Here is a 23,733-nt window from a genome sequence, read left to right on the forward strand (position 1 = left end):
TATTTAGTATTTGCGTGGTGTTTAGATGCTGCAGTGCCTGGCTCAAGTGAATGCCTTAGGTGGTTTCCGCTGTCACTGACATCCTCTCCAGGAAATCACGGGCAGATCCCGGCGAGTTCCATCACCCTCCACGTTTTATTGTGTGACACAAGGGAACTGGCTCCTTCCTTTTCTCTGCATGACTTTTCTTGTTTGTTTTCAGTTCTGTTTTATGCTTCTTGGTTTTCTTTCTGTTCATAGGCTCCATATGAAAAAGGTTGTGTGTTTCTTCCATAGCTGGATAAACATCGTAAACCAACCTTGCCTCTACTTCAACAGCTATCTGCGTGATGAGCATGAAAGCACACCTGCACAGACACTCATGTGTATGGACTGGTTTACCTAGCAGCACGAAGTCTTAAACATTTATGATTACAGGCAGCGAACTTTGGAGAATTTTTTTTCCTCCCACTGTGAAGTCCACGATGTCAGGAGGACAGATAGGCTAGAGTCTGGTGCCCTCTTGTGCCTGCTTTAAACTCCGGGAATCCCGTGCCTTAAAAGGATCAGGGCTTGAATTAAATTGGAAACCACAGGTTTGTCCAGAACAGAGCCTGGAAGTATAGGAAAAAAAAAAGGAGAATTAACGTCTCAGTGCCATTTCTGAAATTCCAAAAGTTCTGTTGCATGGTTCATAATAGAGGCAGTGGACTCACGATCCATATTTGACCGATGTGTTGACGATACATTGCTTTCATAAAAGCTTTTCTTCATATTAGTCAATTAGACATGCGATGCTGAAACACTGACAAATCAGGATTATACATTAATATTGTTTCACATTATGTAAGCATACACACAAGCTACTTTTCTACATCAAAAATTGTTTCCTCCAAATCCTGGAGGTTTAAAGTCAAAATAACTTCAGATTATTCAAAATAACTTCTGTTTTCCACAACCTTCAGGGCAAGAGGGCTGGTTTCATAGCTTTAGTTTAACTTTGTGTTGATTTATTTTTAATGGTTTTCAGTATCTCCAGAGAAAATGATGGTTTTCTGGGATTTTTCCTTGTACAGTGTTATTTCTCATCGTGGAATCTGACTAAGAAGAGGTTCTGGTATCTGAAACTGAATGATAATAAAACAAAAATACAAAGATTTAAAATTTCCAGCCTTTGCCCTCTCACGAGAGGAGAACATTTCTGGTCAGAAGAGGGAGTGACAGATCCTTGAATAAAGCAAGCAGGGCCCATAGCCTCTTTTTAGAGAAGGCCCATTGCTGAGCTGTGAGATCACACAGCTCTGAATTCTGCTTTTGTGGAGCACTGAAGTTATCTGTTGACCCTCCGTTCTCCCTGAATCTGTTCTATTATTACATTATAGTCTTTCTGTATCTCCTTCACAATCCAGTGTACAAAGAAAGTTCCCAGTCACCTCTTTTTGTTTCTGGCAGAAACTTCAGATTCGTGCCTGGCCTTTCTAGAATCTCCTGCCTTTTGTTGGTGTGCCATTCCCACAGTAAGTGAAGAAAGCAAGAAGTAAGTCACACTCCTAAGTTCCCTTGTTATTTAATAAACATTTTTTCTGCCTTATTTATTTATTTATTTATTTATTTATTTATTTATTTTTTCTCCACATAACAATGTGCATTCAGTCTAGAGTTTTGTTTGAGATTTGTGTGTTTGTTATCTTTGGGACAGAGCTATTACTGCAAGCAGTGCAGGTATGCACACCATTCCATCAAGAGCTGTGGACTATCAATTCTTGTAAGCCCTATTTTGTCTAGGAAAGATTTGAAGAAAAGAATTAGAGATATACAGGAACCATAAATGCAGCTAAATGGAAAATTACAGGATTTTCTTTAATACCTTATCCAATGTCCTTTATCCAACATATTGCCAAGTCACTGATAAATGTCAAACATACAATAATAAAAACTACCTGTAGTGGGTAGTGTGAGCCCAGCCTTGTCCTCAACTATAATTAAGAAAGGGAAAAAGCAACCCTAAATTAATCAAATGGGTAAGTGACAGTACTGTTGTCTTGCATCAGGCTGTCAGAGACCCACCCATTCCAGAAATCTGTTGTTAAGGAAGTGCTTCCCAACCTACAAAATCTTTGCCAGGGAAAGGAAGAGCTTGAGAAGCAGTGTGCACATGGACAGATCTCTAAGCACTGAAGATTTGAAAGATTATCACCAGCAGCTTGCTATGTGCAGAAGTTGCAACCGCAAATGCCCTTAGCATTACTGGCTGATTTCAGTCCTGTACAGATACCATGAGCCTCGCAAGCACTTGGCCTTACGTGTTTCCAGTCTGGAAGTCAGTCTCTGGATCTGTGTTGTTAACTTAATCTTATCTTCTGGAGGCAGGCAACAAAACTCCAAACTCTAAAATATCACACTGAGGACCAATCGCATTGAAATCCAAAGGATCTAGTAAAAGGCCCAAAGTTAAATAAGTTAAAGGCTGCTTTTTTTTTTTTTTCTCTCCCCCCCCTCCCAGACCGGAATACATAGAAGCAAATAAAGTGCTTTGAAGCTGACCCTGAAAGTGCTGTCTCAGTACAATTTGTGTTTCAGTAGCTGAAATTCGCCTCCACGCAGCTCACTGCCCCGCTGCAGTACGCACAGCGTGCACACCACACACACCTGCTCGCTCCTTCTAGCATCCCCTGCGAGGGGTAGCGCTTTAAACAGAGAAGACAGACAATGCTCAAGGGAAGAAGTGTTCCATTTTACAGATGGGGAACTGTGATTCAGACTGAAGAATTTATAAGTAACTTTCTGAACACCCAGGTATTTGCATACTTGTTCAGAACATCTGTGACTCTAGGGTTATGAAGCTTTTCAGGACTTTGTATATCATACAACACTCTTCTCCCACAGTATCTCTTCTCTTTGATTCTTCACCTCCCTCAAGAAAGTATTTCAAGACAGACCTTTGAACATGCAGGAGATGCTTTGTGATCATGTATGGGCCCTGTTAGAGACTGAAGCTGCCAAACAGGATGGATCATTTCATGGTGTACTAAGAAGTCTTATCCTGCGGTTGCTTGCGTAGATGATATTCATATGATGTTCTGTGAAATTCTTACCACATATCTTATCGTCCCTCCTCAGCAGACTTTTCATCTGCCTGAACGGCTGGTTTTTGCTCCACTATCTGTGAGCATTTCTTACAGGATGGAGTAAGAGAGTAAAACCCTAGAAATTATCAGTAATCCGAATTACACTGAGTTTAGAGTCCTACTTTTTCTTACTAATTACTCACGAGAACGGCAACTAGCAACTGTTCTCAGGATATTAGTATTAGTCTAATTTGGGATAACAGATTTCTCTTCATTCTTCATACTGCTTTCTCTTGAAAACTGCATGTCAGGCGGCCCTGCTGCATTCCTATTGCAAATGGAACACGAGAGGCGCCCTCTCCTGTGCAAAGTTTTATTGTGCAGGGAACCTGGGGAAGTGCAGCACGATGCAAAGCACCCCAAAAGAGAGCAGAAGAGATGGAGAGGACTGGTAGGTGTGATATCCTCATCTCTAGACACTAGTCACAAAGAACATGCTGGGAGATCCAGCTTTGGGGATGCTATCACCTGAATGCTTCCCCTGCACACTGAAGATGTTCAAAAAGTGATTACAGCTCTTTAATGCAATCCCCCACCCTTATTTGTTCCGTGATCTTGGACTGGCTTGAAAACAAGACAAATATTCCAACCTACGAGGCAACACACAAAGGAAAACTAAGATTCTTTGAAAGCTTGGTTCTGAGTTGTTTCATCACTCAGTACCAACCAGAAATTCAGCATTGAGTTATATGTGACAGCAGGGACTGAATCAGAGCAGCTACAGGATCACCAGCTGCAGATGAAACTTTGTCACTCTCATAGAGTCTGAGTTTATTCATATCTGGGTTTGCATGTTTTGTAGAGGAAGTATAACTGTCCTCTTGAGGCAAAATTTGCTACTGAGCATACTGATTGCTTCTTAGACAGGAGTGGAGATTTCTGAGTGTTACCACAAGCAAAGACTTAAAAGTGCAGTATTTGCAATTAGTTTAAAATTGATGAATAAAGAAAAATACATACTGTCTGCAAAACTAGTTTGGTCAGCTCTAGCTGATAGTCAGAAATTATTCACTTTATGTTTCACAGTCGTACTTAAAATAATCAGCAATCCACTTATCTCCAAGGTACTCTAAGAATGGCTGAGACACATGTAAAAATAAAATAATCTTTTATTTATTATCCCTGGTGAAAGTGACAGGAGCAGAGGGAATGACATGGCGCTGGGACAGGGGAGGGTCAGGCTGGGTGTTAGGGAAAGGTTCTGCACCCAGAGGTGGTCGGGCACTGGGACAGGCTGCCCAGGGCAGTGGGCACAGCACCGAGCCTGAAGGAGCTCAGGAAGCACTTGGACACTGCTCTTAGACACGTGGTTATGTTTTGGGTGGTCCTGTGTAGAGCCAGGAGTTGGACTCAATGATCCTCGTGGGTCTTTTCCAACTCTGGATGTTCTGTGATTCTGTGATTCTATGGTTCTAAGTAGCCTACTCTTTAAATCAAATTATGGAAGTTATACCCAAGTAAATGCTGGATACAAAATAGAGTGGAATTTATACTCTCTCCCCTGTTATGCCTGTAAGCAACTTATTGCTTTGAGGTTTCTGTGGAAACCTGTCCATCTGAAGATGCAGCCTCAGGTTTGGTTCTCTACTCTCTCCAAGTCATCTTATAGCTTAAGATGAGTTGGGAAAGCTGGCAGGTTATCAGGGGCAGATCCAAACAGCTGGGCTGAGAACCGCAGATAAGATGTAGTAGGTGAATTGTTCCTCACAGAGTGAAGTACTCCCTGCAGGCTCACTGGATTTTCCTTCCAGGAGGGAATGATGGAAAGATCCACACATTCAATCAACCTTTCAGATCCGTTCAGATCCTAATAGTGTCCTTTGCTGGGTCTCTAGCCAGCGTCCCAGCACTGAGATTCTTCCTTTACCCTATGGCATAATCAGATGCTGTGTGACAAAACACTGAGATAACAGGCTTCAACTTACCACATGGGAACAGTCAGTGTACCTGATTTTAACAACACGAAAATAGCATTCTTGGTGACTTCTCTCAGCCATTAATTTTTTTTTTCTATTTATAACTCTAAAAAAGTTAGGATTTTGCAGTTTCCCGTTTGGATACGTTGCTTGGTACCTGGCCCCTGTAATCCCTTCAACATTCTGTCACAGAAAAATTTAGGTTGGAAGGGACCCCTGGAGATCATGTAGGTCATCTCTGAAGTTAGATCAAGCTGCAGAGGGGTTTATTTCAGAGCCTGTCTGGACACAGATGCTCCAAGGATTTTATTTAAGAGAAGATGCACAATGATAAAGTAACTTGGAACAGCAAGTAAATTAGGCAAGGAAAAAGAATTACTGTTGTTGCATCGAACCCTGCTAATTCCTGTCCCCTGCTTCCGTGGCCCTGGACTCCGATATTGTTTGGTCTAAATACAATCACTCTTTATCTGAGAAAAAACATCAAAGAGCGATTTCTAAATTCATCAGGGTGAATATCTAATTTGCATCCATTTCAGTCAGTTCAGAAGTCTGTCTCTTTGGTTTCTTCCAAATTCACTGCTGTTATTCATCAAAGTTTTACATTCAGACTACGAAAATCCTGAGGTTGGTGCAGTTTGCATACACATCTTCAGAGATTAACCAACACCACTGGGGCTGTTATGAGCACCACCTGCTACTGATTTTTTTTTTTTTTTTTAGTAATGGAAAGTCTGATTTTCAGCAAAGTTGCAGGTATTCAGCACTTCACAATTCTCTCCTTAGAGAGTTTGATCTCTAGGAAACATAAGGAAATAGAGAAACACTGTTTGTTAATTAACATCACAACAGAATTTCACATTATTCCTAGAAACAATATTCTAGTCCATTCAGTACCATGTGAACAATTTTTGAGGACACAGACATTTCATAGGAAGGTGCCAGAGGAGTCGTTAAATAATCCAAAAATTAAATACATCATAAATACAGTAACTTGAGGAAATGCCATTTTGGCACAATGCTTCTTTCAAAAAGTGTGTAAGAATCAAGCATAAAGTACAGAAATATCTATGACATTTTAAAACATTAACAAATATTTACATTCACCTTGGCTAATATTAGTTTGATTTAGAAATGTGGACATTAATGGCATTTAAAAAATATTACTGAAATACAACATTGCAGATAAAGCAGAATGACACCATGGAACACTTCAGAAACTTGAACTCAAATAAACATGTAATTGGTTCATGATCTTTTCCTGTTTTATTTTGATCACATAAAAATACGAAGAAAGTGTTCAGTTAAATCTTGCCAGGTGGCAGGTTTATATGATTCTTATTTTGTAATTTCTGGTTTGAAGGCACAGGATACTGCCATCAGTAATTTATTCACAACAAAAGCAGAGGCAGTAACAACAAAATCTATTCAGCATTGTCTCGTTATGCGCCACCAGCATGTCCAAGGGAGTCCCTCTCTATGGAACTACATTTTCCATGCTTCTACCCTTCATTTTTCTATAAGGCTCTTACCTCCTGTATAGACTCCTACACACTAAGACAAACAACAGATCAATACCGGGAGGGAAATGTTATCTTAGTCAGAAATGAAACACAACTTCAACAAATGTTCAGAGATGGCATAAGAACAGTCCCCAGTTCCACTTGGAAATTTTTACATTTTCTGTATACTTCAGTGCATTCCAGAATTTACTGCAAAACAAGTAAAATCTACTAATTCTAAAATATTAAGCATTAGAAACGTACATTTTTAAGAATATCAGGACAGTGCCGTTTCTCAAGTAATACTGTAGAAGTACTGTTGCTTTGTGTTTTCAGGACACTATTTTGCCCTCTATTATATTCAGAATGTGCAAGCTAGATTAAGCTGCATACTTTTGCATTAGGAACATTTTCAAGGCTCTTATTGAAAGACTTCCTCATTTTTAATATTTTCCACTGGTTAACCGCAAACGTTAACTACGGTGCATGTGTATGAGAATCTAAACATGTACCTTCTCGAGAACTAGTAATTTCAACCAGAAGAATGGGCCTTACATTGTTTTCCTAGGTACGGTGTTTCTTTTTTGTCCAACTCAGATAAAACTGCTTCTCAGTTTGTGAAAGGAGAAGAGCAGTTCCAAAAAAATAAGCTTTTAAGACTTCAGTTTGAGTCAAAGTAAATTTCACAGTTTATTCCACACGTCCTTCACAAAGCAAGGTTTGCGTTGATGATACTGGTGGGCAACCTTTATCGTAGGAGAGAAACATAAATAAGAAGCATCATTCCTGTAGAGTCCTCTAGGAGTTGCTGGCTCGTGTAAAAATACCTTCCTTCAGACGTCAGCATGTAAATACTGGTGTGCTGCAGCATGCAGTCTGCAGCTCAAGTTTGGAACTTATGTGCTGTCAGCAGCTAGCTGCAGCAGCGACCTGCTAGCTACCACCTTCTGGGTCTTTGCTGGTATGACAGGTCTTTTCAATGTGGGATGAATTTTCTATTTCTTTGTTTTCTTCTCTTTGTGCTCCTTCCTGCAATTCTTTTGATGTTTTCAGTTTGGTGCTCTCAGTCTTATGACTAACAGATGAGTTGAACCTGGATGAGTTTGACCTCCATCTTCTCACACTCCTTAAAATGTCTTTTCTGACGTTTTCACTAACCAGCACGTAAATAATTGGATCAGCAACACTGTTTGCAGTGGATAAACACAGAAACACTGTAAAAACTGGGTATATGTCTTTTTCAAATGGACATGAGCAATCTGTATGAAGCAGAAAGTATACAGACCTTATTAAGAGTACCACATGGTAGGGAGAAAAGCAGATCAGGAAAATGACAATAATGGCAATTGCCAGATACTTCACTTTGGCTTTCTGGCGACAAGTCAAGCTGGTACTTGTTTTTGTACTTTGGAAAATTTTGTAGTTTGTGAAAATGAGGATCATGAAAGGTATGGCGAATCCAAATAGGAACCTGGCAAAGCCGAAAGAAGCCAGTTTTTTGTCAAGGGGTAAAGTCTCGAAGCAGGTATCATTATGTATACTCTTCATGCTAAATACTGGACTGTGGATTATTGTAACCACAGCAACGAGAAAGCATACTATTATGATTGCCTTTTTCCGTTCTCTTCTTCCCCTTGATTCCAGAGCATACACCAATGCCACATAGCGATCCACAGAAATACAGCACAAAAGCAGAATGCTGATGTATATGTTACAGAAAAAAATGAATCCTGTTATTTTGCAAATCTGTTCACCCATGTACCATTTGTGCTCATTTTGCACATAGATAATCCAGAGAGGCAAGGTACTTAAATACATCAGCTCACACAATGATAAACTGAAAATGTAGATGGCAACTACTTTATTCCTTTGGATTTGCATAAATGTAAGCAGGGAAGTTATGCAATTTGCTGGAAGGCCGACTGCAAAAACAAAGCTGTAAACAGCAATGAGAAGTGTCTTGCTGTCTTTGTAGGAAATGTCTGTGCAAATGGTGGCATTATCCTTTATGGCTGTCAGACAGTCTCTATGATCTTCCATGATTTCTTTCCAGCTGTGTTTTTCCTGAGAATCAGAAGGCAAAATAGAAAGTTAACATTTGTATCACTTAGAAATGTGTCAGTAAAGGTTATAGTCCCATAGGTGCAAGGGCATCGCAGGGGAACAAATGGGATGCTTGTCTTGGGGAACCATCTAGGACAGGTGAGCTTTCCAAGACCTTCTGCTCTCCTGTAGTATCCCCTGGAAGCCAGGTTTGATTTAGTTCCAGGAAAAAGTGCCTTTCCTCAAGGAATTTCTTGACTATAGCATGCCTGGTCACTAAAACAGGGACTGGGGACTGACCCCAGACATAAGAATTGAGCTGCTGATCAAATACTAAAGTCACTTTGCAGAGGAAATTAACAGCATTAAGGGCATAAATCTCATTTTTTATTATTATTATTATTATTTTTTTTCAAACTCAATAACAAAAATTGCAAACTGCTGAGATTTCAGACAGAGGCTGGTAGAAGAAGCTATAATTTCTGGTCAAATGGGACAACCATCTCAATTGGGTGGGGGCAGTTAATGTACCAGAGACTACCCAGCATACAGGAACTAGAATCCAGATACTGGTGTGTACTGCCACACTGTAATAAAGCACAGTGATTCAGATCTAGATAATTCACACCTCTCTCCTCTTAATGAATAACTGTAGCTGAGGAACATAAACTTGTAGTGCTATATAACATTCACCACAGCAAGTCAGCAAAGCTGCCTACCACATCTGTTTGATACCTCTGGGAAACAACAGGAAATATGTAGTGAAAGGAAGTAAACAAGGCTGAAGAGAAGAATATGTAAGCTTTTAAGAAATTGCGGTGAAGAAAATTAATGCTCCTTAAAAAGGAGTGGTTACAAAAACTCCACCTTTCCAAGGTGGCCATACACAAGAGCAGACTTGGCATTTGGTTAGCATTATGTAGTGCTAGGAGAAGCATTTCTTGCAAAGTTGCACAGCTTTCACAAGGAAATCTCCTACCAAGTGAAGAGAGGAACATGGAGGTGAAGGGGCTGTAATGGTGTTGTATTCTCTTAAAACTTGTACTTTCCTGTATTTGTGAGTTGAAGTTGCCAGCGGTGCAAGATATTTAATAAGAAGAGATCTTGTCTGGCCTAATCTTTTGGGCACTCAGGTGGACACCTGCTCCAGGGAACAGTCAGCTAACCGCCAAGGGGAGATGTGTTGGTAGAGGTTGAGTCCCTTCACACAGAGGTGGGGTATGAGCCTTCATCCTCACTGTGCATGAGCAATTTCTTTAAAATTTCTTTAATCTCTTCTTGTTCATACAGGGGAGAAGGTAGCTTGTGTCAGCCTATGAACATTTAATTTTGTTGGTTTGGGCCAATCTCAAACAGACCTAGGGGGAAGCCGTCTGCTCCCAGGGCAGTGGGGACCTGCATTGTCTCCTACATCTCTGGGAGGGTGGACAAGCTGGTGGGGCTGTTTCCTCCCCTCCCTGGGGGCTGCATAAGCAGCTCCACCTGAATGCCTAACAGAGCATCTATCATTCAAGATAGCCCGAGAGCCCCAGTGACAGCAGTTTCTGATTGAAGATGCATTTCCAGTCCTGGTAAGCAAGCAGGTGGGGCAGAGGCAGCGGTACCTGCCACCCCCAGCACCAGTGGCACAGAAAGCTGTTCCTCAGGGTGACACTTGGAATGGGGACTCTGTAGACACAGGAACCGAGAAAGTGCTGCTGGTGTGGAAGAAGTACACTGGAGGGTGTGACCTGCTCAGTGTCTACCTTCCACTTCCCTCTGCGGCAAACCATGCTCTGCTTGCATGCTGAAACCTTTAGAGGTTAGCAGGCAGTGGTCACTGCGTTAGTCAGGCCAAAGTACCTTGATCCAGCCAAGTGCCAGAGGGACACATCTCTTATCTCTCCTCATCTGAGAGCTGGACCATCTGGTATCCAATGGATACGTTCAGGTCTTCTCTAGGAGGATCTGAAGTTTACTTTAGTTTCAAATGTCCCAGCTTCAGGATGACTGAAGAAGAGGATCCTCACGACTGTGTGGGGGGAAGACTGCACAGTACTCAGCAGGGCTGTTGCAATATTTTTGAATTTGTTTCCTTTTTTTTTTTTTTTTTTTTTTTTTGCTAGCAGTGAAAGTGTGCTCATAGCTGGTATTAATTTAGAAATATTTAGAAATGTGATAGTTGTGATAAGGAGTGACATTTATTTTTTTCTGCCTCTGGGCACCTGCCACCCTGGGTCAATGAGATGAGGCCTTCTGCAGGCCACCAACCAAACAGTTGTGGAGGGGGGATAAAAGCAGTGTTTGACTTCTGGGCCAGCAGAGGTTCTGCACCAGACCTCACCCAGAACATGGCATAGGAGAGCTTGTCCTCTCCTTGAGTGTGAGCAATGAGAGACCACTGGGAGTCTGCGTAACACAAAGGTGGCTTGCAGACGGAGCTGTGAAGCACAGCAGGTGAATGAGACTGATAGGTGATGGAGGCAGTGACAGCCGAGGTAGGGACGTGGCACAGTCGCACGCTGTCTCAGCTGTGAGCAACGGCGCCGTAGCGCACAAAACCTCTCCGAGTGGTTGAAGGTGCACTCTCCTCCCCTCCCCCAGGGCTTCATGTGCTTCTTGGCCCTGTTTGTTTCAGAATTCTTCTTTTTGCACTGCCTACGCCTGTTGTTCGCCACTTGTTGTGTGAAGGCATGCTTCCCCCTGAGGTACCTGCCTCACCAGCAAGCAGCCAGCAATGGTGCAGAGCAGGAAGGAAGTGGTAGAAGACATTCTGTAGACACATGTTCCCAAAGAAGACTTATTGTGTAGACACATGATTCCCAATATTTCTTTTGCTTGCCTCCTTCCTTTGCCTCCTCTCTTCCTGCTCTGCTCCTCAGTTTCTCCAGGCCCAGTTCTTCAGGGCTCTTGGGCCTCTGACCTCCTCCCGTGTCCCCCACGATGTTGGTGCACCTGTGCAGGACAAGAAAGGAGGGGATGGATCAGCGCAGGCCTGTCAGCAGGGCTCTGCTCTGCGCTGCCACTGCTCCCAGCCTGCTGCTTCCTCTCTGCACCGCACTCTTCCTCAGGAAGGTCTGTGGGTGCTGGTGGGTCAGGGGGGGGCATGGAGCCAACCCAGTGCCTCCTCTGTATCAGTCAAGTGATGAGGGAGAGGCAAGGCCCTACCTCCAGGCCATGTCTCCTTCCTGTGTGTCTGGCACCTGAGAGAGCCTCAGGAAGGAGAGGTGTGTGACTTTTTAATCAGCCTTCACCAGGCAGTTTTTTTTGTTGTTGTTGTTGTTGTTTTTGTTTTTGTTTTGTTTTTTCCCGGGCTGTCATTGCAGTGCCTCAACCACAGAGCTGATGCTGGGCTCAGGAGACCCTCTGCCAGCCAGCTGCCAGGCACAAAGTCTCAACTGACAAAGAACAGTCATAGGCACAAATTTACACTCAGGAAGAAAGAACATGTGCCCGGTGCCTTTTGCGAAGGTCTGGCCTGTCAGTTGAGGAGCATGGATCTTTCCCAGCAATAATGATCGCAGCCCCATTCCAGGAAGGAGGAGGGGAGGGCATCCATTTGCTCCCCTTGCCCCTGCCTTTCTCCTGGCTCTGGGCCCTATCCAGAGCAGTCTTCTGGTCCTGAGCTTGACAAGTCTCTGCTCAGCTCACCAGAACTGGAGAGGGTTTTTGCCCTCAAACTGAAGATCAGAAAGCAGAACTCAACAGGCAATTCATGAAAATTCTCCTTGTAATATTGACTCACTGAAACTGAATGCATGTTTTTTATGCAGGCCTTTAGGGTCTGCTGTTTTCATACTCTGCTCAGCCTAGAAGACTCAAAGTCCTGTCTTCTTCTGTGGAGGCTGGGCTGCGATGGCTTAATCCCCACATCTCCCTAATGCAGCATTCACAACCCTACTGCTTTGTCTAAAGGAGCAGCTGGTTACCTGTGGGCACCTCACTGGGGACAGCAGGCTAACCTGTTGAGCAGAGCCTCTCCAAAGTAGCTGTCCCCTCCTTTCTGTGACAGCTCTGTTTCTGCTGGGGCTTACCAGCTACTGTTAGTTGTTAACATCAGATGCTGGCTGTGTTTTGCTTCAACAGCCCAACACATACTTAGCAACATGTGGGAATTTGTTCCCTGAGGCTCACAGAGTAAGACTCAAGCCTCAGTCAGCACATGCATGTTTATCACCTATAAAATGCCTCATCTTCCTGGTTTGTTGAAGGAACAGAGACAACACCTCTGTTAAGCACCTGAGCACAAATCACAGGAAAATGGGATAGTCTACTACAGAAGGTTTGCTCCATATTTACCTTCTTCCTTGGACATTTGCTCTTGGCCTGGGTTATAATCACAATACTGGGGAAGGTAGATCTCTGGTAGGGTTTCTAATCTTGCTGTGTTATGTTCCCACTTGTTAGACAAATAGGTGATTACATTTCTTGCTCCTAAAATGGAGTGCCTACCTCCTCTAATGTATTGAGATCTTACACAGAGAAAATCTTAGAAGAGGTTAGGGCACATTTTGATGCTCAAATAAAAAGGGATGTGGATGAAAGAGGCAAGTTGGATGTGAAATCCCACTTTCTTGATGTGTGGTAAGAAAGCAGCAGAAATGTCTTGCTGCCTTCCTACCAAATGGGTCCATAAAACCTTATTGACATTGCCTGCCCTTTCCTCCCTCTGTCCTTGATCCACTGCACTTTGTGCCGCTTGTGGCTGGCGGCCCAGGTTTCCTGGGAGGAATGGAAAGCAGGAGTTCCTGGGCTTTGCTAGACAGTGGTAGATCTGAGTTCAAACACCAGACTGATGTCTGATATAGGAATCAGATGTCCCATCTTGTGGCTAGAGTCCAAAGCACAGTGCTGTTGTGCAGGAGAGCCTGCGTGGTGGTCATCTGTCCTCTCGCTTGCCCAGCATGAGAGAGCATTGAACTATCCTGCAGAGATGTCCCACACAGATTGTCGGAGATGAGACCATGAACCTGGGATGCTGTGAGGATGTGGTTTCACATCACAGACACATCAGAATAACAGCCTAGCTGCCACCGATCTGTTTTCTGCCTTCTCCCTGACCAGTACATTGCCTGACCCTGCAGTGAACTCATGCAGAGTGGTAGGCTAGCAGAAAATACGTCTCCTTTTCTATCTGGGTCAGTTATCCATCGGTTTGCCTTTTTGAATTGGCCCTCCAGGGTCACAGCAGCATCTGGGCAGGCACAAGGGGATTAGTAGTAGCATGTGGCCAGGAGCAGAGAAGCCAGAAGCAGATGGAGAGAGAGGCTGTATTGAGAGCAGCTTAGCCTGAATGTGAACTACACCCTCTACCAACCTCCAGAGGTGCTGCTGGTTTCTGCTGACTATTTAGGGGCCTTTGCACCAAAACTACCCCACCAGGCACCTTTGTGGATGCTGCAAGTCCTAAGTAAAGCACCTTGGGTAAGCAGTACTTGTGGTCATTTGAGCCACATGGCAGATGGACAGCCACTTCAACCACATCACTTTTTTTTTTTTTTTTTTTGGTTTTTCTTTGAAAACTTAACTGCTAAGTCCTGAAGAACACGTGAGCTTTTGTGAGCCTGTTGACTTAGAGCTTATTGTTTCAGATTTAAAGATCCTCACTGGAGTCTGGTCCTGCATGAAGCAGAAAAGGGTCTTGAGAAGTGTGGAGACTTGATGAACTTCACTGATTGCTGCTTATGAATATCCAGGCCAGTTGCATTAATATCTGATCTTTAATATCTGAAGAGTCTGAAGTGCTTTTGCTAAAACTGAGGTGTTAGCAAAGAGGGAAGTGAAAATGAGGGGGAAAGCAAAAGGCTTTATATCGCTATTGTCTGTTGCTATTAGCTACTCATGCAAAACTTTTGATTTCCAACAGAGAAGCTGGAGCTATAATATATCTAGGAGAGGTGAAAAAGAAAATTTCAGATACAGTTCAGGGGAGGTAGGAAAAAAGCATAATAGTTGAATAAAGCACTGGTTGAAAGCCTTTGGATTCATTCACCTGAGATACAGAAGGGCAAAAGAGAAAAAAAGACACAGTGAAAGCCATAACATGAATACATGAATACAAGGATATCAGCAGAGCACATTATTTGTATTTTTTTCATTTTCAAATCATTTTCCAATCATCCTTCTATGCCAAGAATTATTGGTAGGGATGAGAATTTTGAGGGGCTTATTTGGATATTAATAATAATAATAAAAAGAACTATTGTTGTAGTGATTAAGATAAAAACAAACAAGCCCTTCACACCTCCCTTCCTGCCCCCAGTATTTGTGAAGGATATCAGCCCTCATGTTTTAAAGTGTAAATCAGCCTTTAATGAAACAGGACCTGAGATTCTCTTTGTTTTGTGTGCTTTCCTTAGTAGCAAGTGGTACCATAACTATTTGACACAGTACTACAAAGATAATGTTGGTTTGACTGCTCAAATCTAGTATCATGAGTCATCAGTTCCTAAATATGGCAGATGTACCACCTACAATACTCATCACCAGCCACATCACTCCCATTCTGAATCTAGGCTTTTCTTTCTCACGCAGAAACTATGTTACCCGTCTCTTGAGTTTCCAGCCACTATCTTTTGTGTCTGTTAACTTTAATAGAAAGTAAGACATTTCTGTGGATTAGTTGCTCTGTTGTTCTTGAAAGTAAACAATGTTTTTGCTATTTCTGTGGATAAAAAAAGACTATGACCTATTAGCCCATCAAGTCAGTGAACTGCTTTTATTATTATTATTCCCTTCGTTAGTAATAAAGAGGCTAGTACATAAAGTCATTCCTTTCAGGCAGTCTCAGCAGGTAAAGGAAAGACAGCAGTGGCTCCACTTATTTACCCAGCAGACTGACCATTTTTAATGACATACACAAGATAGTAGGATTAGAAACCATATAGTATCAAAGTCCTGTGGAGAAATAAATAAATAAATAAATAAATAAATAATAATTAAAAAAAAAAAAAGTGCTTCAAAGGTAGAGGACTATTTGAGGAATCCAGCCTGAGCACAGCTCTATCTTACAATGGCTGCCTCCATCCTAGCTTAATGAAGGGGAAAGCATTCATGGGATTTGAATGCAGAGATAAATAAAAACTGTAAGGCATCTTTAATACCAACTCATGAAAAACAAAACCAAACAAAAGCCTTCCATGTGATTCCTGAAATACGAAACTGGCAATTTTTGTCCATTTGTTAGATTTCTATTTGAGTTTTGCCCTCTTTTGAACACTCTCTGGCTGTTGTGGCCATGGAGAAGACTCTTGGGAAACAAGAAATATCTTTAAGCATCCTTCTGCTGAACCAAGGCAAGGCATAGGCTTAGTTTTGATGATCAAATATAGTCATCTGAAGTTTAGTTAGTTTTTTTACAAGAAGTAAGCACTCCTACATCAGTGGTTACAACAATCTCCAACTGTGAGACACCAGACAGAGATCATTGTGGTGAAAGCAGATAATCTCTCTGTTGACAACTGCTGGTTAAAACATGGAGCATTTGCAGACCACTGCCAGGAACCACAAATAGTTGCTGTGAGGAAGCAGCTGAGCTTTGGGATCAGTTATACAGTCTCAATACATAACTTTATACTGAATATGTAAGCAGTCATTATTTTTTTTTTATTTTTTTTATTTTTTAAAAAAAGGAACATATTTGACAGAAGAGAGAAGATATTCATCATCTGTCATTCAGGAGGAGCAACCATTTCTGATGAGAAGAAGGTGAAGAAGGTGTTTGATTTATTTCGTGATACACTGTTCATAGATACGAACTGTTAGTAACCAGAGGTTTTAAATACGTGTGTGTGGTCATTTGCCTAAATCCACACATCCACTTCCTTAAACATACTACTGTGCTAAAATAAGCAGCTATGGGGACAATGAGGTGAACTGTCACGTAATTCAGGGCTGATGAATGACGTGACTCAAAACTGCAATCCTTCCATAAAACAGGCACCTTATGTTCCTGTTACAGTGGCTGGTGAGGGACGGTAGATGAAAAAACAATGCCAGGCAGATAAGAGAGAAATGTAAAAATGAAAGCTTCAGCTACAGGGTTTGAAACTACCTCAGTCAAGGTGGTAGGTAAAACTATATACATGTCATACAAAGGATGAGAGAGTAGATAGGGGAAATTCACAGCTGAAAAACAGACTCCCAGGTCCCCAATATCAGTGGACATTTTTTCACCAGTCTCAAGACTCTGAGGCCATGATTCATGATGTTGGGACTTTTGGTACTGGTGACTGAGAAAAGTCCTCCTTGAAAACATCAGAGAAATGATGTTGCCAGCCAGATTTATTTTCTGATACCTACCAGATTTTCTAGAAAATGTATCATGGTCAGATGAATTGATTCATAATCAGGAGAGCCATCAGGTGCCCCAGAAATGCAGTCATAAATTTGAAGTTAAACTACAAAGCCAGTCATGTCAAAAGGTTGTGGGAAGCATAGATTTTGGAGCAGATGTGGTGAAAGTGAAGAGCTGAGAATAGCCCTGAGACTGGCAAGTTTTGTGCTTCTGTTTCACACCCACTTTTTCCCCAGACATGAAACCAGTAGGCACTCGTGCTTTATGCCTCCATAAAGCTAGCACAGCTATGCCTAGCCTCCATAGCACTAGCTATAACTATGCTTCCATAAAGCTAGCACAGCCTTGGGAGTGGAGGCTATTTAAATAAGGCCTCTGTTACTTGAGTGGCTTATTTAAAAAAATAACTGGCCAGACTTTGTACTTAGTTCACGCTGAAATCACCGAGTCTTGGAAGAAAGAGTTGAGAGGGGCATTCCCCTGCACAGCTTCTCTGGAACCCCCTGGGGTGCTCCCGCATGTTTAAAACAGCCAATCACCAGAAAAATTGTCACAGAGATATAATGTGAAGATGAATGCTGCTCTGGATTCCCAAAACAACAGGCAGGGATCAGGGGGTTGGCCCTCCTTGGTGGTGTGGTGGCCATGTGAGGCAGATTGTGACTGCTGCAGTCTGTCTTCAGCCCTCAGGCCTGAGCCTTCCTACTGATGCGTTAGCAACAGCAGACACTGGGGTTTTGGGATCACCCAACTGCTCTATCTTGTGACCCAGGTGGTTCGCAGGGCCCACTTTCCAACCCTTGATACAAAGGTATGGACAAATCTTTGCTCTCTCCTCGTAGCTCTTCAGTGTTCATTCGTAGCTCTTCTTTGTTCATCCTTGTCTACTGACAGTTCTGGGCCTCCTTCCCATATCTTGGGTGGGTACCCAATAGATGCCACAAGAATAACGCCAACAAACAGCTTGCTGTGCCACCACCCTCTTGCCCTTAGTTTCTCCCCAGAAGCTCCTTAAGGACATCTTCCTCCTTCTTCTGGGCCTCAGTCATCTGGCCTTCTAACAGCAAACTCCTGCCAAAACTCCAACATCTCCGGTCAGAAAGAAGCACACTGAGACACAGAAAGACCTGTGCTAGAGCCATTTTCACCTCAAACCACCAAGACTGTAAATTATCTCTGAGGCAGCAACTGTTCTTCTGAAGTTGCTGGAGATTTCTGGAATGAGGCCATGTGTATTTCACCGTTCAGTAAGCGCAGGCAGGTAGCCACGTGTGACACCTGGACCAACCCAAGGCCTATATAAAGGCCTTTAAGTTTGTGCCTGAGAAAGCAAAGGACAACAACAGTGACCCTGCAGCCAAGAGACGTTTGTCCCAGCTAGGAGCAGCTGGGTTGTATCCTGTCCAGAGATGTGAACATTCAATCCCATCAGCTCTCAGGCAGGCAGGGCAATCAGTGTGGGAATGGCACAGCCATGCCTATGGCTTGTGGTAGCCTGAAGCTGGCACCTAGCTGTGCTCCTGGACCCACAGAAGCTATGTGGCCCCTTGGGCTCTGCTGATGACACACATAAACAGAGCGATGCTGTTGTACCAGACAGGTAGATGGCACGTGTTTTAGTGACGTGTATTTATCCTACCTTGTGGTAAGCTTCTTTGCTTTTTTTGTAACATGGCTGTGGACTGCGGCTCACTGATGGCTCAATTTGTTTCCCTGTATTGGTTGTTTTTTTTTTATTAATGGCCAAGGGTTTTGTCCGACCACAGCTCGGTCTTGTGTGCTGTTGGCCTCACCACTGAGCCCTGGCTAGACTGTGTTCTCTATTACAGATCAGGTCACATCCTGCCAGCCTGTCATCACCTGGTTGTGTCTTTCTCCATATGTGGCCTGTGCATTGCCATGGTTTGCTCTTGTCTTTTGCCATCCTGCGGTTGCTTTCCCCACATCTATCCCAACTCAATCAGTGGTTAGCAATCCACTGCTGACCCAGGAGAACCACATCTGGTAACTTGTACCTACTTTGCTGCTCAAGTTCCCATGGAAGCCAGAATATGCTGGCTCAGGGGACAACAATATCCACTGCTATCAGGCAGTGATACTTGCAGAGAATATTTACTCATAAGCAAACACATCTCCTGGTCAAACTCACAAATTCACAAACTTCCCTCCTTCCTGCACTGACACCTCTATTGCAATAGTGACAGTCATAGGAATCATAGGCATTCCCTGCAGCCTGAAAATACGGTTGTCCCTTTCATCCGACTGAAATTCCACAGACCGATTGTGGCGTAACAGTGCTGAAAAGAGTCAGCGCAGAGAGGATGTCAGTAATAGGAAATACTCTCTGCCAGTAATAGGAAAATGCAAAGATGCTGTTGAGCTTTGCCCGTTCGACACTATATTTTCTCTCTGCTATGGGCAAGTTACTGGTCTTGGCCTCGTGGATCTGTGCAGGAATCACTGCCATGTGGGAGCTGCACTGCTGCTGGTAGTATCATCATTACTAAGAGGCTGCAGGGAAAAAACAGAGCAAAAATATGCCCCAAATAATTTTGCCACCTTCCAGACTTAGGCTCACTGACAAATTGCTTGTTGCTGATAACACTAGTTAGTTTTCACTGAAAATTGTTTTACTCTGGGTGCAGTGAATGTGGCTCAGCAGGTGGGATCTGCAAAGCCTTGTGAAAACCACAGTGCCTTCTATTCTTGAAGCAATCCTATTTTTAACAGAACAGTTAAAGACTGTAGTTTTGAGTGCTCTGAACTCAGACACCAGTATTTCCTCCTCTTCCATTTACCCTGAAATTCATTTTCTTTGTTCCTTCTTGTGCTGTGATTCACTCTCAACTAATTGGAGAACTACTGTTTTCCTTTTTTTTGCCAGCCGGGTCACCTCCTATAGAGCTAACTCATGTACCAGCAGCAGGGTTTTCCCCTTAAGACTTTAGTTATGCCAGTAAAAACTGTGACGCTCAAAGATTCCTCTTGGTAACCACGTGTCTGACGTGTCTGTGAGCCCACTCCTCTGTCTGCTAAATCTCCTGTTGTGTCTTGTCCATATCCTCAGCAGACATCTCCTTCAGCCTTTTGTACATCTGCCACTGAGTATCTCATGTGTGCTTGGGACCCTTAGACTTTACACTGAAAGATATGTAAAATTCCCAGCTACCAGCTATTCCTCATAGCATCCTTCCTTAGGGATATCAAAACCATGCGTTATTTCCAGTGGACCCTGTTCTGAATTTCCCACTTCTCAGCCCTTTCCAATCCAGTAAGACCCTGCTTGCCTATGCAATGATATAACCCACTTCACTTTCCAGATATGAGACTGAGTACTCAACCCTTTGTCTTTACAGACTTCAGGTCCACAGAATTATATTATTGCAGAATATTTTTGTCATGTGCTTTCTTCCACCATGCATCAATCAGGTGTGAACTGTAGATGTGTTTGATGGCATGCATCTGCACTAAATACCCTGCTTTTAAAATAGCCTTGATCCATGAAGAGAGATAAAGTAACAATAGACTAAGAGCCAGATTCTGTTGAGCCTGACATGCCTTACAGAAAGCAGCTGTAAAAATGATGGAATTTCTGCCAGTATGATGGGATCCTTGACTACCTCCTCCTCCAGTGCTCCAATATATCACCAGCACAGGAGGCAGCACTAAGCAAAAACAGTGTCCCTTGTATACACTGCCCCCACAGAGTTGATTTAAAGCAGTGATTTTCATACAGTGAGGCAGAGCCTACTGAGGAGGCAAGAGTATGTGGCAGAGGGTTTTCTGGTAAACCCAGCCAGACCTGCACGAGACATTCACAGCAACCCTGGAGTGGTGAGGAGATATCCAGGTGCTTTTGGCCAGGGAAAAAGGCTAAAATAAAAACAGCCTCAGGTGGAAATGGGGCAATGACAACACAGATTAGTTTCAGCACTGAAGTGCTCATTGCTTTAGCTAAATACACCCCATGGCACACTGAGAACACAATGCATGTCAAGAAAAGGCAAGCAAAACCTGAGCTTGTGCTGAGCTGAGGTCAGATGTACAGGTACTAAGTCACGGAGAGCAGCCACAGAAACCTGTCCTCATGTTGCTGCAGCCTTCACTCCAGCCATGTTCCTGCTGCATTGGGACCACAACTATTAATGTAAGCCCTGTCATGACCCTCTGTCACTGCAGCAGTACTGCTGTCTGCTTCCCCACTCCCAGCTCTGTTTTGGGAACCAGTGACCTATCTGCACTTTCATAGCCTCTTGTATGCAAAAATAAAGGAACCTGGCTGGGAGTGTAAAATCATTCTAGATAAAACTGTGAAATTCCCATTTCAGCTCAGAAGAGATTTGTCAGGGCACCCAGAGACAGTCAAAACACTGCCCTTGAATCAGTGCTATCTGTGTGATCATGATGAGGCTGTAAACTCACTGTCTGTACAAGAGGCATGGGAAATGCTGAACCAGAAAGAGCTGTCTGCAGTTTCAGGCAGAAACCTCTACAGAAGAGGTGCTCAGTTCATACTCTATTTGTTTAAATGTAGTGTCCTGTGTACAGACCTATGGAAAGCTCCTCAGAAGAAAATAAGCCTGCCTGTCGGCTGTTAAAGAGTAGAATAATGAGGTTACTGGAAGCTGAAGAGCCACTTGTCTGAATGCAGAGATGAGTCCAAATAGTATCACAGGAAAAGCAGGTTAAAACAGCCCAGGTGCACATCAGTCTTTGGCAGAGGAGAAAACTTTGTTTTAAAAGTTCCACAGAGCTAGTATCTATAATCTGAAGTGTTTTCTATCGCAACATAAATTAAAATAAATAAATAAATAAATATGGGGGGAGGTACCAGGGAGATAAAAAGCAACCAAGAAGACCCTATGAGAAACTAAATATGGGAAACAGAGTTCAGTTTGACCTAGTCATTAGGGGAGCCTAGCTCTTGTAGGATGTTTACCCTTTGCTAAATTTCATTTATGTAAGAAAGATCCGTTCTGACCTCAGAATTTCTCAGAATTTCTCAAAACTAGGATCCTTTAAAGTCTCATACTGATTCATTCTGCCCATCTGCTGGTGTGATGCAGCTGCTGTCACCAGTCTGTGACTGTATCAGAAGACGTGTGGTCTCAAATCAGTAGCTACTACACTGAGCAACGGCTGTGCTGAATGCAAAAGCGTATCAGCTTTTATTTAAAAGCAAAGTCTTGTGTTTGCAGAGGACTACACTGAGCATGGTCACAGAATTTTTGGTGTCTCAGAAAAACAAGGCAAATCCAAGATATTTGGTGGGAAAAAAAAAAAATCTCAACTTAGTCTTGATATTTCTGTGTGCCAGTGATGAACAGTACTGTGTGAACAGAAGATGGAGAAAAAAAATAAAGTTTGTATATCCAATCCGGCACAGTAGACCATCAGGCAAACCTCACGATAAAATGCCTGTCTAGTTCTTCCAGCAGAGACAGGGTGAGAGGAAATGCTGGGTGTGAATTCTCTAATGGTCTACCAAATGAAGTCTGGCAATGCCAATGGCATTGGCATTTTTAGAGTAGTTTAGTATTCATGCTTGCAGTGATTGTCAGATCTAACCTTACAGCAACCTGGATCCTCCCAAAGTCTTTCAGTCTTAGTAATCACTTTTGTCTGACTGCAACTGAAATCGTTTTGTAAGGAAAGAATATATTTTGTATAGGAAAGAGAATTTGTGAGGAAAGTAAAGAATCAGAGTCATAGAATGTCCTGAGCTGGAAAGGACCATCAAGGATGAATAAAAGATTCCTTCAGCTGCAATGAGCTCTAACTAACAGAGACCCAACAGCACTTTATGCCTGTTACATCAGTCACAAGGCGTTTTAGATTGTGAAACATCACTAGAGTCTACAATACTGAAGCACGAATACGCAGCATGGAAAAGCAGCAACCGAAGCAGAACGAAGCCAAATACTGCTAAGCAGAATGAATGCCTTATCTTGGAGTTAGAAACCACTTACTTCTTTTTTTCCCTGGCTGTTGCAGAGGAGATGATAAGGCACTCCGACTTGTGCCGCGCTCGCAGGCTGTTCTGTAGACACTTCAGGAAGCTGCCTGTGACACCACGTAGTCCTAAGTGTCATGAGCCGAAAGGAAATACATTGCTGGTGACTTCCTCAGGGTACCAGTGTCACTTGTAGCTAGGTGCACAGTTATAGATATGAGGGTGGCTGGAATCCCCCAGCCTTGAAAATCATAGTCCTGTCATGACTTGAGAAGGTCATTGTAAAATGGCATCTGTATTAACCACGTTGGGAAGATCCGCCCCTGAAAATACACTGAGAGAGTGAGAAGAGGCAGAAGAAGCTGTTAACTAATTACTGTAAGTAGAGGATATTCAGAAAGGGGAAAAAACAAATGGTCAGGACAGGAAAATGTGGCATTAGTAGGAAGATGGAGGAATAAATAGCATTATGCTTGTGGGCCTGTGAGTAAGCACAGCCCCCGGACTGGGGGCTATGACGTTTCTGCTGATCAGAGCACAGAGGTTATCAGAGTTTCTGCAACACTGCTGCAGATTCAGAGGTCTCAAGAAGTCCTGTGAAACAGTCTGTTCTCATGGATGTCCCCCGCATTGCCTTCAGACACTAAATGGTGCCTGCACACAGTGCTGCTTTTTCACCGTGGACTCTTGCACACATGAGACCAGCTGTGCATGGCTGCTGCCTTTTACCAGTTATCAGCTAAGCAACCATGGCTGCATTTCAGGATGGGGCTTGTGAGAAAGGCTCTGCTTTCTGCCCCCCCTGTGCCCAGCCAGGCAGCCCAGCACATTTTGGGGGTATTTGAGCTGTTGCTCTTTGCCTCCAGTCTCTATTTAATCCATCCTTCTGGCTGTGTCAGAGAGGCTGTGAGATGCAGGAGGTAACCTTGGGCACTGC

General features: G+C 43.1%; 1 protein-coding gene across 2 annotated transcripts; it reads right to left on the bottom strand.

Annotated features, from left to right (window-relative positions):
• Positions 1–4,650: 4,650 nt before the first annotated feature.
• On the bottom strand, positions 4,651–23,250 carry GPR132 (G protein-coupled receptor 132). Of its 2 annotated transcripts, none has more exons than XM_035329209.1 (2): positions 22,813–23,250; positions 4,651–8,589 (listed from the first exon to the last, which is right to left on the bottom strand). In XM_035329209.1, exons 1-2 carry the CDS (start codon positions 22,933–22,935, stop codon positions 7,459–7,461), a joined length of 1,254 nt encoding a protein of 417 aa, XP_035185100.1. In that variant the 5' UTR covers positions 22,936–23,250; the 3' UTR covers positions 4,651–7,458. The 2 variants fall into 2 exon arrangements, with proteins under 2 accessions (XP_035185100.1, XP_035185101.1); XM_035329210.1 differs by having other exon boundaries at positions 4,651–8,588; positions 22,810–22,943.
• Positions 23,251–23,733: the final 483 nt, after the last annotated feature.

Source organism: Oxyura jamaicensis, chromosome 5 (genome assembly GCF_011077185.1).
Source record: "Oxyura jamaicensis isolate SHBP4307 breed ruddy duck chromosome 5, BPBGC_Ojam_1.0, whole genome shotgun sequence".
NCBI classification, from domain to species: Eukaryota; Metazoa; Chordata; class Aves; order Anseriformes; family Anatidae; genus Oxyura; species Oxyura jamaicensis.

Excerpts from the sequence above, each read along its gene's own strand:
- GPR132 (XM_035329209.1), bottom strand. The coding sequence starts at position 22,935 with ATGACACTTAGGACTACGTGGTGTCACAGGCAGCTTCCTGAAGTGTCT. Across the intron at positions 8,590-22,812 it reads ACAGCCAGGGAAAAAAAGAA|GAAAAACACAGCTGGAAAGA; the intron begins GTAAGTGGTTTC and ends TCTGATTCTCAG.